The 13,228-nt window shown below is 39.2% G+C and overlaps 1 protein-coding gene across 5 annotated transcripts in view; it reads right to left on the bottom strand.

Moving 5' to 3' along the window:
- ROBO1 (roundabout guidance receptor 1) overlaps positions 1-13,228 on the bottom strand; it is a 1,177,330-nt gene that overhangs the window by 33,334 nt on the left and 1,130,768 nt on the right. For 2 of the 5 annotated variants that reach the window (XM_059164441.1, XM_059164443.1), the window contains 5 exons: positions 13,188-13,214; positions 11,688-11,730; positions 6,371-6,525; positions 3,482-3,817; positions 1,327-1,434 (listed from right to left, as the gene is read on the bottom strand). In XM_059164441.1, the coding sequence (XP_059020424.1) occupies positions 1,327-1,434; positions 3,482-3,817; positions 6,371-6,525; positions 11,688-11,730; positions 13,188-13,214 (669 nt within the window). The remainder of the gene's footprint in view (positions 1-1,326; positions 1,435-3,481; positions 3,818-6,370; positions 6,526-11,687; positions 11,731-13,187; positions 13,215-13,228) is intronic. The other 3 variants (XM_059164444.1, XM_059164442.1, XM_059164445.1) reach the window with 3 other exon arrangements.

The raw sequence follows: 13,228 nt of genomic DNA, 5'->3' as shown, positions 1-13,228 counted from the left end.
ATCTTTTTACCAAATAAGAACAGAATACCAAATAATAACTAGCAGCAGAACACCAAGATATAGGTTTCTAAGCTGAGGGATGGAGAAAGTCAATTTAAAATGAACAACACAGAATCGTTTTAATCACAATAATCATCAAGTCATTATCCTCATGAAGGTACGATTTTCTAAGTGGTTAAGAATGCAAACATGAGACGGCATGAGATATCAAATATTAAAATTTTTTCTATGGTTTTTCCCAAGAGTAAATCCTTTTAAAAATTCCAGTTAATTCAGGGTTTCCTTATAAGATTTTGGTTGTTTAAAAAAAAAAAATCAATATACAGTAGAATAAGAGTAGATCTCAAAAGGCAAAGAGGTACTTCTAAGCTCCTTCCATACCACTAGGAATAGTTTTAATCAGGGACAAAAAGTAGGCTGAACAATGCCAAATCAGCAATGCTGTCACCAAGGGGTGATGACAAAATGCAAATGCCATATTCGTTACAGAAGAGGAGTAGAGACACTGCCTAAAAGCACCTCCCAGTAACTTCAGTCCGGATACTGAGAGGTGATATTGTTACTCTCTCCTGCAGAAACATACTAGGGGCAAGATCGGTTGGTTCTGCTCTCGTTGTGCTGTGACGCGCCACATGTTAGTTCTAATAGCGAACCGCCTTTCATCAGGAAAACAGGACTTAAGTTCCAGCGAGGTCTCATCGGCAGTCCCTCTCAGGAGAACAGGTGGCAAACAGCTGCAACAGCAGGAAGGAAAAGGCCTCACTGTGGCTTCGAAGGCTCTTACAGACCCAAGTTGGGAGGCTGCTTTCTGAGGTTTTAGGGCAGGAACTGAGGGAGAATAGAAAGCTTATCAACGGAGGAAGATTCTCGTTGTCCCTAGATCTCATGTTATTGTCTCTTAGGCCTGTGATTCTGCTCAAGTGTACTGAGATTTTATGTGCCGTATGTGTTTCAAACGGTAACAAATTTAGCAGATTAAGTATATGCCCAGCATTTCCAGCTTTATTTCGGCCAAAGGCAAAAAAGAAGTTTCAACTGCCTTTTAAGTCTAGTCCATGCTTCTGGCTTTATAAAACTTCATTAACAAGGAGGAGAACGGGATCTTTAATCATTGTTACTAAGTACAACATAAAATGGTTTAGTGAGTAAGTGAGTGGACTGTCAAATTGCAGAGGGTAAGACTCATGCCTGGAAAAATGCACATTATATAGAGTACGTAGACATGCCATGTGTGTACATCAGTTCATTAGCATTCAATCTGTAATTGTGGGATATACCATTTTTTTAAAGGGGAGACTGATCTTCTCATTGGTTCCCCATACTTACCAGATGTACTACTGCCCCGGTCCGAGCTGTTGTAGGATCCTCCTGTATTCTGGTCATAGGATTGGTTGTATGGGATAGTTGGAGGAATTGTGTCATTTGCTCGATAATCTAGACATTTCAGACGGAAGAAAAACAAACTTTCACTTTCTCTTGGATGCCTTAATCATTTACCAATCATTTACCAGCAATAAGGCTTTTAAGTTACCATGCTGATCACTTGCTAAATGTATAGAAGTGTAAAGGAGGAAAAAGTCAAGAAAAGATAGGCATGTCTCCTTTAAGATTTATAAAATCCAGATTCTTTGCATCATCTCCTTTATATAAATCTGACTAAACATAGATATGTACAAATCATATGAAAGACTATTTCATCTCTTTAAAATATTTATAAATCAGCTAAGGCAGAAATCAGGATTACTTGACTTCTTAACTTGAAAAATGTAACAACGAAATCATTTTAGCCGTAAGAAACCCGGAAAATATCATGTCTGCAAATCACTTAAAAAAATTAAAAATAAAAAGCCCTGAAGCTTGTCAGCAAGATGATATCTAATAAAAAAACATACTCATGAGAAGAAAACAAAGGCCAGGGAAAGGCTTCTGATTACTTAGGCAAAGGTAAAGATCCAAACGGTAAACTTGCCACTGGAATGTACTGGGTAATAACCCATCAGTTTAGTTGCATCCTAGGTCTTTACTACAGTTGACACACCAAGTCTGTTACAAGCAATATAAACAATACACAAGAGCTCTGAAATATTTGTTCAGGGGCCTGTCAGACCTTTCCAAAGTGCACAGTAAATCCACACACTAAAGAGGAATGACGTAACAACAGCTGGAAAGCCAACTGCAAACTACAGGATCGCAGAAACTGTCCTCTCTTCATTGTCAGCCTTCGTCATGAGCTCGCACAAGAGTCTTAACAAATATTTACTGAACTGGGTTTTACGCCAGTCGGGTGTCTTCTCAAACTTCGAAAAAAGCTGGATGACTGTACTGTTAAATTTAAATATGTGGGGTGCCTGTGGGGCTCACTGGGTTAAGCCTCTGCCTTCGGCTCAGGTCACAATCTCAGGGACTGAGACCCACATCGGGCTCTCTGCTCCGCGGGGAGCCTGCTCCCCACCCTACCCACCCTGCCTGCCTCTCTGTCTACTTGTGATCTCTGTCAAATAAATAAATAAATAAAATCTTTAAAAAAATTTAAATATATAACACTAACTTAATCAAATGGGATGTTTGTCATCTCCAACTGTCATACACTTTATTTTTGAGGAAAATGGTCACAACTCAAGCCTAAAGAAAATAAATCTAGGCCTCTAATTATCTACAATAAGATGTGCCATTTACCTGGAAGCTTGTGCAAAATTGCCCTGAACTATTCATATTAGAGGATGCTTTTCTTTTCTTTTTTTTTTTTCCCCAGATCTACAGCTTTGCAAATCATGTTATTAAAGCAGTAGCCTAAAGGACTATAAAGAAATCAAATACTTACCTAGTCCAACTCACACATACTATAACAGAGAAGCATTCCCCTCAGGCTATAAAATACTATTTCACTGTTTACCACTTCAAAATTTACTTTAGGTTCTGTCCTGACAGACTTCAATCAAGTCAACCAAGATGATTTAGGTTCAAAAATCATACACTGCAGCAGTCTTAGTGACCGCATGAGGTAGGAGAAATTCAACAAATTGAACCACTTCTCCAGCGCAAGCTTAATTTAATTATTTTTCTTCAGTTTGATATAAAAATGCCATTCGTTTATATGACCATGTAGAAGCAATTATCTTCCATTCTCGGGTGGAAAGAATGGGATAGTCTATTTATTTAAAATGTGAGGTATTGTGATGGTTGTACATCTGCCTTATGAATAAAAGATTGCGCTAAGCAATCCCTCACCTGCGATTAAATTTAAATTCATCTTGAAACCATTTGAAAATAGTTATATAGTATTATAAAATCAATTTTCCGAGGTTATTGTTGTGCTAATTAACTCTTTGACACTGGAAATTTCGGAAACAAAGAAATAAGGAACCGCGAGGAACAAAAGAAGGATTTCATTGGCTGGTCCCGGAGACGTCCGGACCAGGAGTGCTGAAAGGTTAGGGGCGCCGAGACAGAAAAGGCTGGGGAAAAAGGCAGAGCTCTTCACCTTTGTTCAGCTTGTTTTGCTCCATGATGTTATACTGAATCGGGGCCACTTCCTGCTTCTGCTGGGCGGGCGGTTTCCAGTGCTTCTCGCTGGAGTCCCCGCTGCCATTGTTCATGTTGTTGCTGAGGTTTGACTGGATGAGCTGGGTGGTGGCGTAAGGGGTAGGCTGCCCTGATGGATTGACAAAACGCCCATCCTTCAGATTTGGGCTATTGAAGGTTTTCATCTCATTGATTTTGTTACTAAGGTCCACATCACCATAAACAGTTGACTCAGGGAGCATCAGATTTGTTTGTTTGTTTTCCAGTTGGTTGTTATAATTGGCTATACAATCCGCTACGTGCAACGGAGAGGAAAAGGAAAAAGTCATTCTGCATGGTTATTCCTTCTAGATTTCTCTGTAAGTAGCTTCGTGAGGCACAGTAAAATTGTTACGTAAAGTAAAAAGGAGCTTAAACACGGTCAATAAAAAGGGCTCGGTACCCATGGGCCCTTTCTGAAGGAGGTAATTCGAAATTGAGGAAATGAGAGAGGACACAGAGCAATTATACAGGGACGAATTTTGAATTTGAATTTAAGACGGTGTTCCTTTAACAACCCCATTAATAAAAATTTCACCTAAATAATACACACGTGAATATCTTCATGTGCCACATATGTATATTTTCTAGTCTGGAATTACTGACCTCGCGGAAGCTACTGGTTAGTCATTGAAGCAACAGAAGAAAGCATGTATGCGGATAATCCAGACCAACCGTGGGGGAGAAATCTGCCTACCTGTCCAAGAGCTTGAGATTTTAATAGTCTACAAACTAACTCTATCAAAAGATACGAAGAACAGAGGTAAAGGGCTAGTAAATAGCGTGTATGGTAATTTTACTGAATCTTCCCTTGGTCACGTAGGATAATCATTATCAGGGAAGGATAGTTCATAATCATTTTTTCATGGTTTCATAAAGACACCCCAAGAAGTATAAAATGACAATAATGAAGATAAAACGAACCACAAGGAGCCTGAATAATTTAATCAAAGAAAGCCTGAAATAGTATCTAATTTGTCTACTATTTCAACGTCCCTCTAATTTGCTCCTCCTCCTTGAAGTATTAGGAAATGAAATAACTGATGGACTATTTAAAATTAAATAAATAGAAATATTTAAAGCCTGCAGTTGAAAATATTAAAACAGCAGGAAGAGCTAAAATCATAATTTAAGTGAAAACATTTTTAAATAAAAAAAATTTGTCAAGTTACAAAGGTTAAAAATACCATTATTTTATCCATGTAGTTCATGGTGGCACCCACATTAACAGCTCACCTTGAAGACTGGTTTTCAGCTTGATAGGCTGATGAAAAATTAACACGGCTGCTACTAAAGATGTAAATGTGAATATAATCTTAAGAGAAATATGCAACTTCTCTGTAATACGGAATTCAACTATTCCCCATTTTAACAATAAACGAGCAGGTAACACGAATATTTGACTCACCGGGACTTTAGTTATTCTGATTTCTAATTTCTAGGTAACCAGGCCATATGGTTTTGTCAATTTCATTTTTCTTCCCTAATCTTTCTAAATGAGTGGGATTCCATAGAATTTTCTGAGATAATGGACATGCTCTGTTCTGCATGGTCTGCTTTGGGAGCCACCAGACACCTGTGGCTACTAGACACTTGAAACATGGCTAGGGCAAATGAGGAACTGAATTTTAAACTGTATTTTGTTTCATTTAACTGTAAATAGCCACCTGTAGCCAGAGGCTACCATATGAGACAACACAGCTCTACTTATTAATCTATACGGGTATTTCCATCGTTTGTCTCTTACAGGGCTCAACACAGTCTTTTTAAAAAATTTGAGCACTTATCTGTATAACTAGAATATGGACCTCTGGAGAACAGGGACATAGCTACATGGATAGGTCATATCCATGTTCATCTCCGTATCCAGTGGAGACTCTGGGCTTGTTTTAAGGCTACACACAGACCACACTATGATTTGTTTTTAATGGAGCATAACATCTTCACTTAAATGCTAGCTTCTATTTCCCTTTTCATCAGTTCCATAGGTTATTTTAAATCTCTACTCCTATTTTTTGATTCTTTATGATTCTTTTAATATTTCTCAATTGGGATATTGAAGGTTTTCACTTTGTTGGTTTTTTTTTGCAAGAAATCATAAGTAATTTTCTGTCACCCCTCTCAATATACCATACTTACATCCATATTTTAATAATACATTTTGGCATGAAATCTTAATGAATTAACTCACTCACACATATTTCTGAACCAAAAACATATAATATAAAATAAAGGTATGCATACACACCTGCAAAAGACACATATGTGTTATGTCTTCGGGATTTACTTGTATACAATAAAAATCTGGGAATTTCAGTTTTTGTTTACAATTTTTTATTACTGTTGTAGAGTTGCTATTCTTTTGGTCACTGCTGTTAAAGACTTTGGTTCATTCTATTGGTCACTGCTGTTAAAGACTTTGGTTCATTCTAGAGATTTATAAACTTTTTGATCTGTTCTATTCCCCAAATCCTGAAAATAATTAATTACGATATAAAGTATAAATACACACATCCTCATAAAGAGGAATGCTTTTGTGCGATTTCATTTTTCCTTGTTTACTCTGTTTTAGAGTACATACTCTCCCTTCTCCCATTGCATCCTGGGAAACTCTGGTAGAAGGTGATGTGTGGAAGTAGAGGGATGAAGAAAATAGACAATCAGGGTAACCTGCTAGGCAACAGTCAACATTTTATGAAAATGTTGGCCAAATGTTCCTTTCTGAGGTAGGGAGAGGGGAAGAAATGCACCCTCTTGTGGCCAATCCTTGTGCTTAGGCTTAGGGCGCTGCTGTCTGTGCGTCTCTAACCTGGGCGGCTGTAGGTGGTCAGGTTGCTATCACTGTTACCGTTGCCTGCCGTGCAGCAGTTGATGGAGCAGTCATTGTGATTGTTGCCCGTGTTGGGCCACGTGTCTGCCAACCATGGCTGTGTGGCGGGTTCGCTGATGTTCAGAAGTCCTGGCCTAAATAAAAAAATAAAAAAATAAAAAAAATATATATATACACATACACATACACACACACACACACATAGAAGCACATGTTTTATAAACAGCAAATGGTATTTCCCATTCAGACTTCCAACACAGTCTTCATCTCGTTCTCCCACATGACTTGGTCAGCTGTGCTGAATGCTATTATTATTCCTTTTATTTTACCGTTGTTTTTTTTTTTTTTTTTTGACACGGTAGCTGTGAGGTAATACGATGTCTTGAGAACTTCCCTCCGTGTACAGGGCCATCACTTTGTAAACGGGCACAGTTGTACGTCAGACTTACAACACTGTACTGTTGGCGATGCTCTACTTCAGCCGCAGCAACTGAAACTCCAACATGGAATTGGAACCATGGATCCCTATATGTTGTGGTATTTGAGTTGCTGAACGAATACCATAGTGGAGACAGTTTACACTCCTTCATTTTGATTCATGAAAAAACTCATGATTCTTCTTGAATGGAACAAGCTTCTTTACTCAGACAATGGATCCTTTACAGCGAACATATTAGCATAATTTTCTTCAAAACCATGTTTCAGAAGAAACAGTGAGTCTGGGGCCTGGAGCCTCATCAAGGTTTCTGTGCACAGCTCTGGAAGGCTGTCAGGACTTTGTGATGGTGACAGGGTAAACCGCCATAAATCCCCTCCATAAACAAAGGAAAGCTACGGACTTAAATCTGGTAGAACGAAAAATGTCCACTGCAGGAAATATTAGTGTTCCTGTCTTTTCTGGCAAAACAGACATTCATGCCCTTTCCCTGTGCTTTGGGAATGAAAAGTGCACCAAGGGCTGTTAGTGGGAAAGCCTAGACCCTTGGGCCAGAGACGAAGACTAGAGTCCCAGCCTGGCGCTCCTCATGTCCTTCTCTAACATCGACTCCATTTGATAATTTAGCAAAGAGGTGATGATGGCAAGGTGTGCTGTCAATCCAGTGAACAGACCGGTGCTGCAGATTCTGCAAAGATTTGCTTCACGCTTTCATTTTCTTTGTCGAAGTGCGATAACCATGCTGCTCGTTTCCCCGGAAGCAAAAACCTGACACTTCACCCTTTGGGGTTCCGTGACGCGCAGAGAGTCAACTGAGGAAACTCACTATTGCGAATGATGGCTATTTGGAAAATCCTTCCTTCCAAAGGAAGAAAATGGATTTACAATTTTTAGGTCTGTACACATATGCAGATGTACATATGCATATACGTATCTGTAATAAAAGATGAATATAGGGGCGCCTGGGTGGCTCAGTGGGTTAAAGCCTCTGCTTTCAGCTCGGGTCATGATCCCAGGGTTCTGGGATCGAGCCCCACATCGGGCCCTCTGCTTGGCAGGGGGCCTGCTTCCTCCTCTCTCTCTGCCTGCCTCTCTGCCTACTTGTAATCTGTATCTGTCAAAAAAAAAAAAAAAAATCTAAAAAAAAAAAAAAAAGATGAGTATTTAGTTTTTGCTGACGTGTGAGGCACTGTTCTCAGTTCTTTACCTGTATCAACCATCCCACAAGTAGTTACCACTATTTCCAGATTTTACAGGTGAGGAAACCTCAGACAAAATGTTAGCTACACAAAGGGAAGGAATGACAGAGGCTGGGATTCAAGCCCAAGTTCTCCAGCTCTGGAATCCACACTGGAATCCAGGATGCTATCAACATACATATCAGGGAGTGCTGAAATCTCCTACCCTCATTAAGCATTCATATAAAAGAAGGATTTGGGGGAAGTGTCTGCTGTCTCAAAATTCAGAATAACACTGTTAAAACTGAGCAAATTTGTTACTAACGTTGTTTATAAAACCATGCTTTGAAGAGCCAATTTGCCGAACCATTGAAATTGAAAACATTTAAATGCAAGCTGCATCCCAGAGTCTGGAGTCTCTGCATAGATGTTGGTTAGAGAAATTCTGCATCTAGTCATCTTTAGCTTTCCTTATTTTATTTCCTCTTGAACTTAAACCCAGTGTGATATCACTATAGAAGTTATTGAAAATAAATTTCCATATTTGACGCTGTGGAGATATGATGGGTCTAAAGGAGGGGTCAAGTGGAAATTTTTCAGTCTGACTTACATGCTTCAAAAGGAACAGACAATATTTTTATGCTACCATGATTCTCTCCAAAAGCACTTTGAAAGTGAGTGTTTTGATATCACAAGCTGAAAGGACTTTCCATAGGGGTGGGTGATTTCCAACAGGAAGTAAGATTAACAATTCACATCCTGGCTTTGGTTTAGGCTTGTATTTGGAATACTAATTATTTGGGGAAGAAGGTGAACCATACGTTACTGACCCATAATGAATCTTAAAATGTCATGTGTATATTTTATAAGTCTCTGAGGAAGTCAAGGTCATATGCAGCTACCCTGATAAAGATATTAGGGGCTTTTTTAAACTACCGATCTCATAGGCTATTTTTCTGCATTTAAGATGATCTAGTGTGTATGAGACAGATTTAGCTGCCCAACAATAAGAAATTAAGCAGAGGTCAAACTCAGTGCTGGTTACAGTAGTTAACAGGTGTCTAAAATATATCTTTTTACCATATAATATTAGAGGCTGAATTTTCATACTGATATATCTGAGTTTTGCTTATTTCTTCTTTGTCTCTTCAAGGACAGTATTATCAGGGAAAAGAAGACCGAGGGGCTCAGAAAACCCAAACTTTTCTTCCAGTTCCAATGAAGGGGATAAATTTGTGTCACAAAGGAAAAGAAGACACTGCATTTAAATAACTATGTAGTGATTACTTCCATTTCCTCGGCTCCTCCTACGGCAGATACTCTATTCACTCACTCACTCACTCAAACAAAACAAAACAAAAAACCCATCTGAAATCCTAAACTACAAAATAAAATACTAGAGGGTCTCAGGGCTGGAGAAAATAGTAAGGGGGCTGGAAGTAAGGGTTGCCTAGAAACTATCTCCTCCTTCCTTTAATTCATAGCCTGAAAGAGCTCCTGACATCCAGAAAGGAGCAAGGGAGAGATTTGAGAGTGGACAGTATTTCAGAGCGAAGCAAAGCCCGAGCTCTGTTTCCTTGTCATCTTCCACTGTGAGGAAATGATCAACTGGCGTTCTCTCAAGGCTGATTTTCTCACTCCTTTCTTCAGGACTTCTCGGTTATTCCTAAGTCTACGCTGTGGTTTGGATGTTAAGCAGGGTTTTTGGACGGGGATGTAACAGCCACTTAATCCTGCTTCCCTGGTCCTCTCCTGGATTGTTTGCCAAGTCTTTTGCCTTTTCTAGGTTAGGAAGAGGTCTCTTTGCTTGTCACAATCCTCATGTCCCCTCTCCTGGGAATGGTTAAATTCCCCATTTTGTGGACTAGAAAAGATTTCTAGCCTTCTCCTTTATCATATTTTTGGTTGCAGCGACTCAACCCTGCCACCGTGGTGGGAAAGCAGTCACGGACAATACGTTAACCACGGAGTCTGGATTGTATCCTTATAAAACTTTATAGACAAGACAGGTGGCAGACTGGACTTGGCCCAGGAGCCATAATTTCCTGATACCTGATATAAACAAAAGATAACTCCATTACTTCATGCTAGGTGCTTAACCGTGATATTTACACAGCACACAAAGATCCTGGAGGACACAGCAGGGGACGCTCAGCAAACCGACAGGGGAAGGGGGAGCATATTTCAGGTTGATGGATTTAGGGCCCATAGGAGAACCTAATACTGGCGAGTGGCAGGTGGGCTGATGCAGTGGATTGGAGGCTGAGGCCCTCAGAGGTGGGGAATGGACCCCCAACACCCTACAGGTGGCTGGCTTCATGGGCTATGCTGAATTCGGACATGAGGGCTATTTCATGAATATCTGGGCTATCATTTCAAAGGAATGTCCCTGGAGACAAAAAAAACAGTCTGAATCAAGTGAATTTATTCCTTGTGAAGACCTCCCCAGCTTTTGGGTCATCCCGTGGCTGGCTTGGTTTCTCAGGTATGAAAACCGTAAGCTAGCCCTGGTCCCAGGAAGGAAACATCACTGCTTGTTGCCATATTCGTACAGGCGTGGCGGTCAACACTTTCTTAAAATCACTCTTTGCCATATGCTAAATTCAGTCATTGTTCCCTGTAGGGCATGCTCCTTGGACTCAGAAATAACACCTGCCTCATTTTTGTCTTTTCCAGTTGCAAAGATCCGATCCAGCTGGGCAAAGCATAACACTCAGTAAGCTAATCGAATTTGAATTAGAAAATGATTTTGATTGCAAGTTTTTTGTTCTTCTACTTTAAGCTAGATGTTGCTGGTTTGAGGGGAAAAACATCATCTTATTATAGAAAATCCAGAAGCCTGGCTCCTGTAACATATACCTTTTTTCAGCTCTTTTTTTTTTTTTTTTTTAAAGATTTTTTAAATTTATTTATTTGACAGAGATCACAAGTAGGCAGAGAGGCAGGCAGAGAGAGAGGAGGAAGCAGGCTGCCCGCTGAGCAGAGCGCCCGATGTGGGGCTCAATCCCAGGACCCTGGGATCATGACCTGAGCAGGCAGAGGCTTTAACCCACTGAGCCACCCAGGTGCCCCTTTTTTCAGCTCTTTTAAGCTGCCTGTCACATCAATTTGTGATTTCTCTGTCAATATATTAAAGTTCACTGAATCATAATTACAACAAATAATACATGTAGGATTGAGGTGCATTTTAATTAAAGAGAAAAGAAAAGCTCTGTATTAACCTAGGTTTCTTGTTGTATTTGTATTTCAACACAGTCCCCTATAAAAGGAGAGCGGAATTCACAAGAACAAACAAACCTAACCTACAACTTATGAGCAAATGCTGTGTTCAGCGGATTTTCAAATGAATACTTTTTCTTTGATGGTATCTGTTAACTAGCTATATTTCTTAATCTTCATAAACGCCATTGCTTAATTACTTGAACTCCTTTTAATCTTCGGCTAAAGCAGCAAGTTTGTCTTTCCCGGTTAAAGTGCGCCCTCTGGTGTTCATTCGCTAAGATGCAACGGCTTCCGTCCACGGCATTGGTGTACAAACAATCTCGGTTCTACAGTATTTCTAAAAGATTGGAACACATTTCATCCTTACACCTTGTATGCAAAGAAAGTGACGTCATTGAGGAAGACAAGATGAGATACCTGGAATTCCCTTTAGGATCTACAAAAGAAGCAGGATAATTACCTCCCTCCACTGCTCACAGCTTCACCTCCTCTCTGATAAGTTACTAGAATGTTACAAATAAAAAAAACAAAAACAAACAAAAAAAAGAAAACAAAAATAAAGAAAAAAGAAAAAGAAACAATTAATAGACATGTTTACATTTATAAAATTGAAAGTTATTACATCCACCAGTATCTTTCTAAAATGGAATACTTTCTCACCTTCTACTGAGAAGCATTGCAAAACCATCACAGAAAGTGACAGGTTTCCAGTTCAGCTAGTTTTTTTTAGGATTATATAGAATTAAATATGTTACCCTTATTGTCTTAATGTGCCAATAAGGTTGAGAACTAAGTAAAAGCAAATTTGAATACACTCTTATTAAATATATTACACATTGTTACATTTTCATTCCCATAGTTTTCTATTTTGAATTTGTTATTAGAGCCTATAATTGCATGATTTATACATATATAATTAAAATTTTAAAATTTGGGGAAAAAATGGCAAGACTATTGTCCCAGAAGTATGAATACCAGTAAGACAAAGATAAACGTTAAAGTAAACCTTCTCTCCCTCTACACACAGAAGTATGCCATTAATTAATATGACTTAATTAATTAATATGTGGCTTACAGAACACCCTCCCATTATATTTTCACCAGACGTGTGTGTATATATAGTGACAATACATTTAAATGCTCTTGAAAGCATTCTCAGCCTAAGGAATTATGGGTGTAAAAATTTACCAAAAACAAATAAAGATTTGCACACAGTTAGGCAAGGGGTTAAGAAGATTAGCTTTTCTGTAAATACAGACACATTTTCTAAGAAGAAATAGGTTTCTAAAAGCTGCCAAATTCTGCTACTTAGAAGAACTCCAAACAGGGAGTGTGTTAAGGAGAGATAACTGCTTCCAGTGATTACAATAACTGGATTAAAACCGAGGAGGCAAGACTTCAGGTACATCGGATATTAAAGGTGACGTGAAGGAAGAGGACCCACTTTGAAAGAAACCGAATAGAACAAAATATTAGGATTCTGACTTTGGGAAAATACAAAGTTTTATCTTTCCCATGTGTTGGATATTTTCATTCCCCTTCAAAAACGTTGATTCTATGGACAGAGCGTTGCAAGGGAGAGAAATTTTCATTGGGAAACGTGAACGCTTATGTTAAGGGGGAAAAAAATGGACTGCCAAGTAGGAAATAATCAATAAGATCATTAGCATGTTAAATCATGCCGAGGGTGGAAACGGAGCGTCTATCTAACGAGACACGTGCGCGCCAGGCCAGGAGGCAGCGTGGGGTCGTGAATACATAACTGTATTACATGGCGGGGGAAAGCATCACCAACCATTTCTACTTCACATGCACGCCTGACGTGAGTGAATGAAGTACTGCATTCCGTCTTAAGTCCTTCTCCCCAACCAACTTCAGAAAACGAAACAAACAGAAACACAACAGTACAACACATGCCAAACTGACAAAGAAGAGCAGGAGGGTAAGTGCAAATATATACCTGTTGGTGTGAAGGTAAAAGACGGGACTGAAAAATCAAAA

Source organism: Mustela lutreola, chromosome 2 (genome assembly GCF_030435805.1).
Source record: "Mustela lutreola isolate mMusLut2 chromosome 2, mMusLut2.pri, whole genome shotgun sequence".
NCBI classification, from domain to species: domain Eukaryota; kingdom Metazoa; phylum Chordata; class Mammalia; order Carnivora; family Mustelidae; genus Mustela; species Mustela lutreola.
This window is presented reverse-complemented; position numbering and strand designations above follow the sequence as displayed.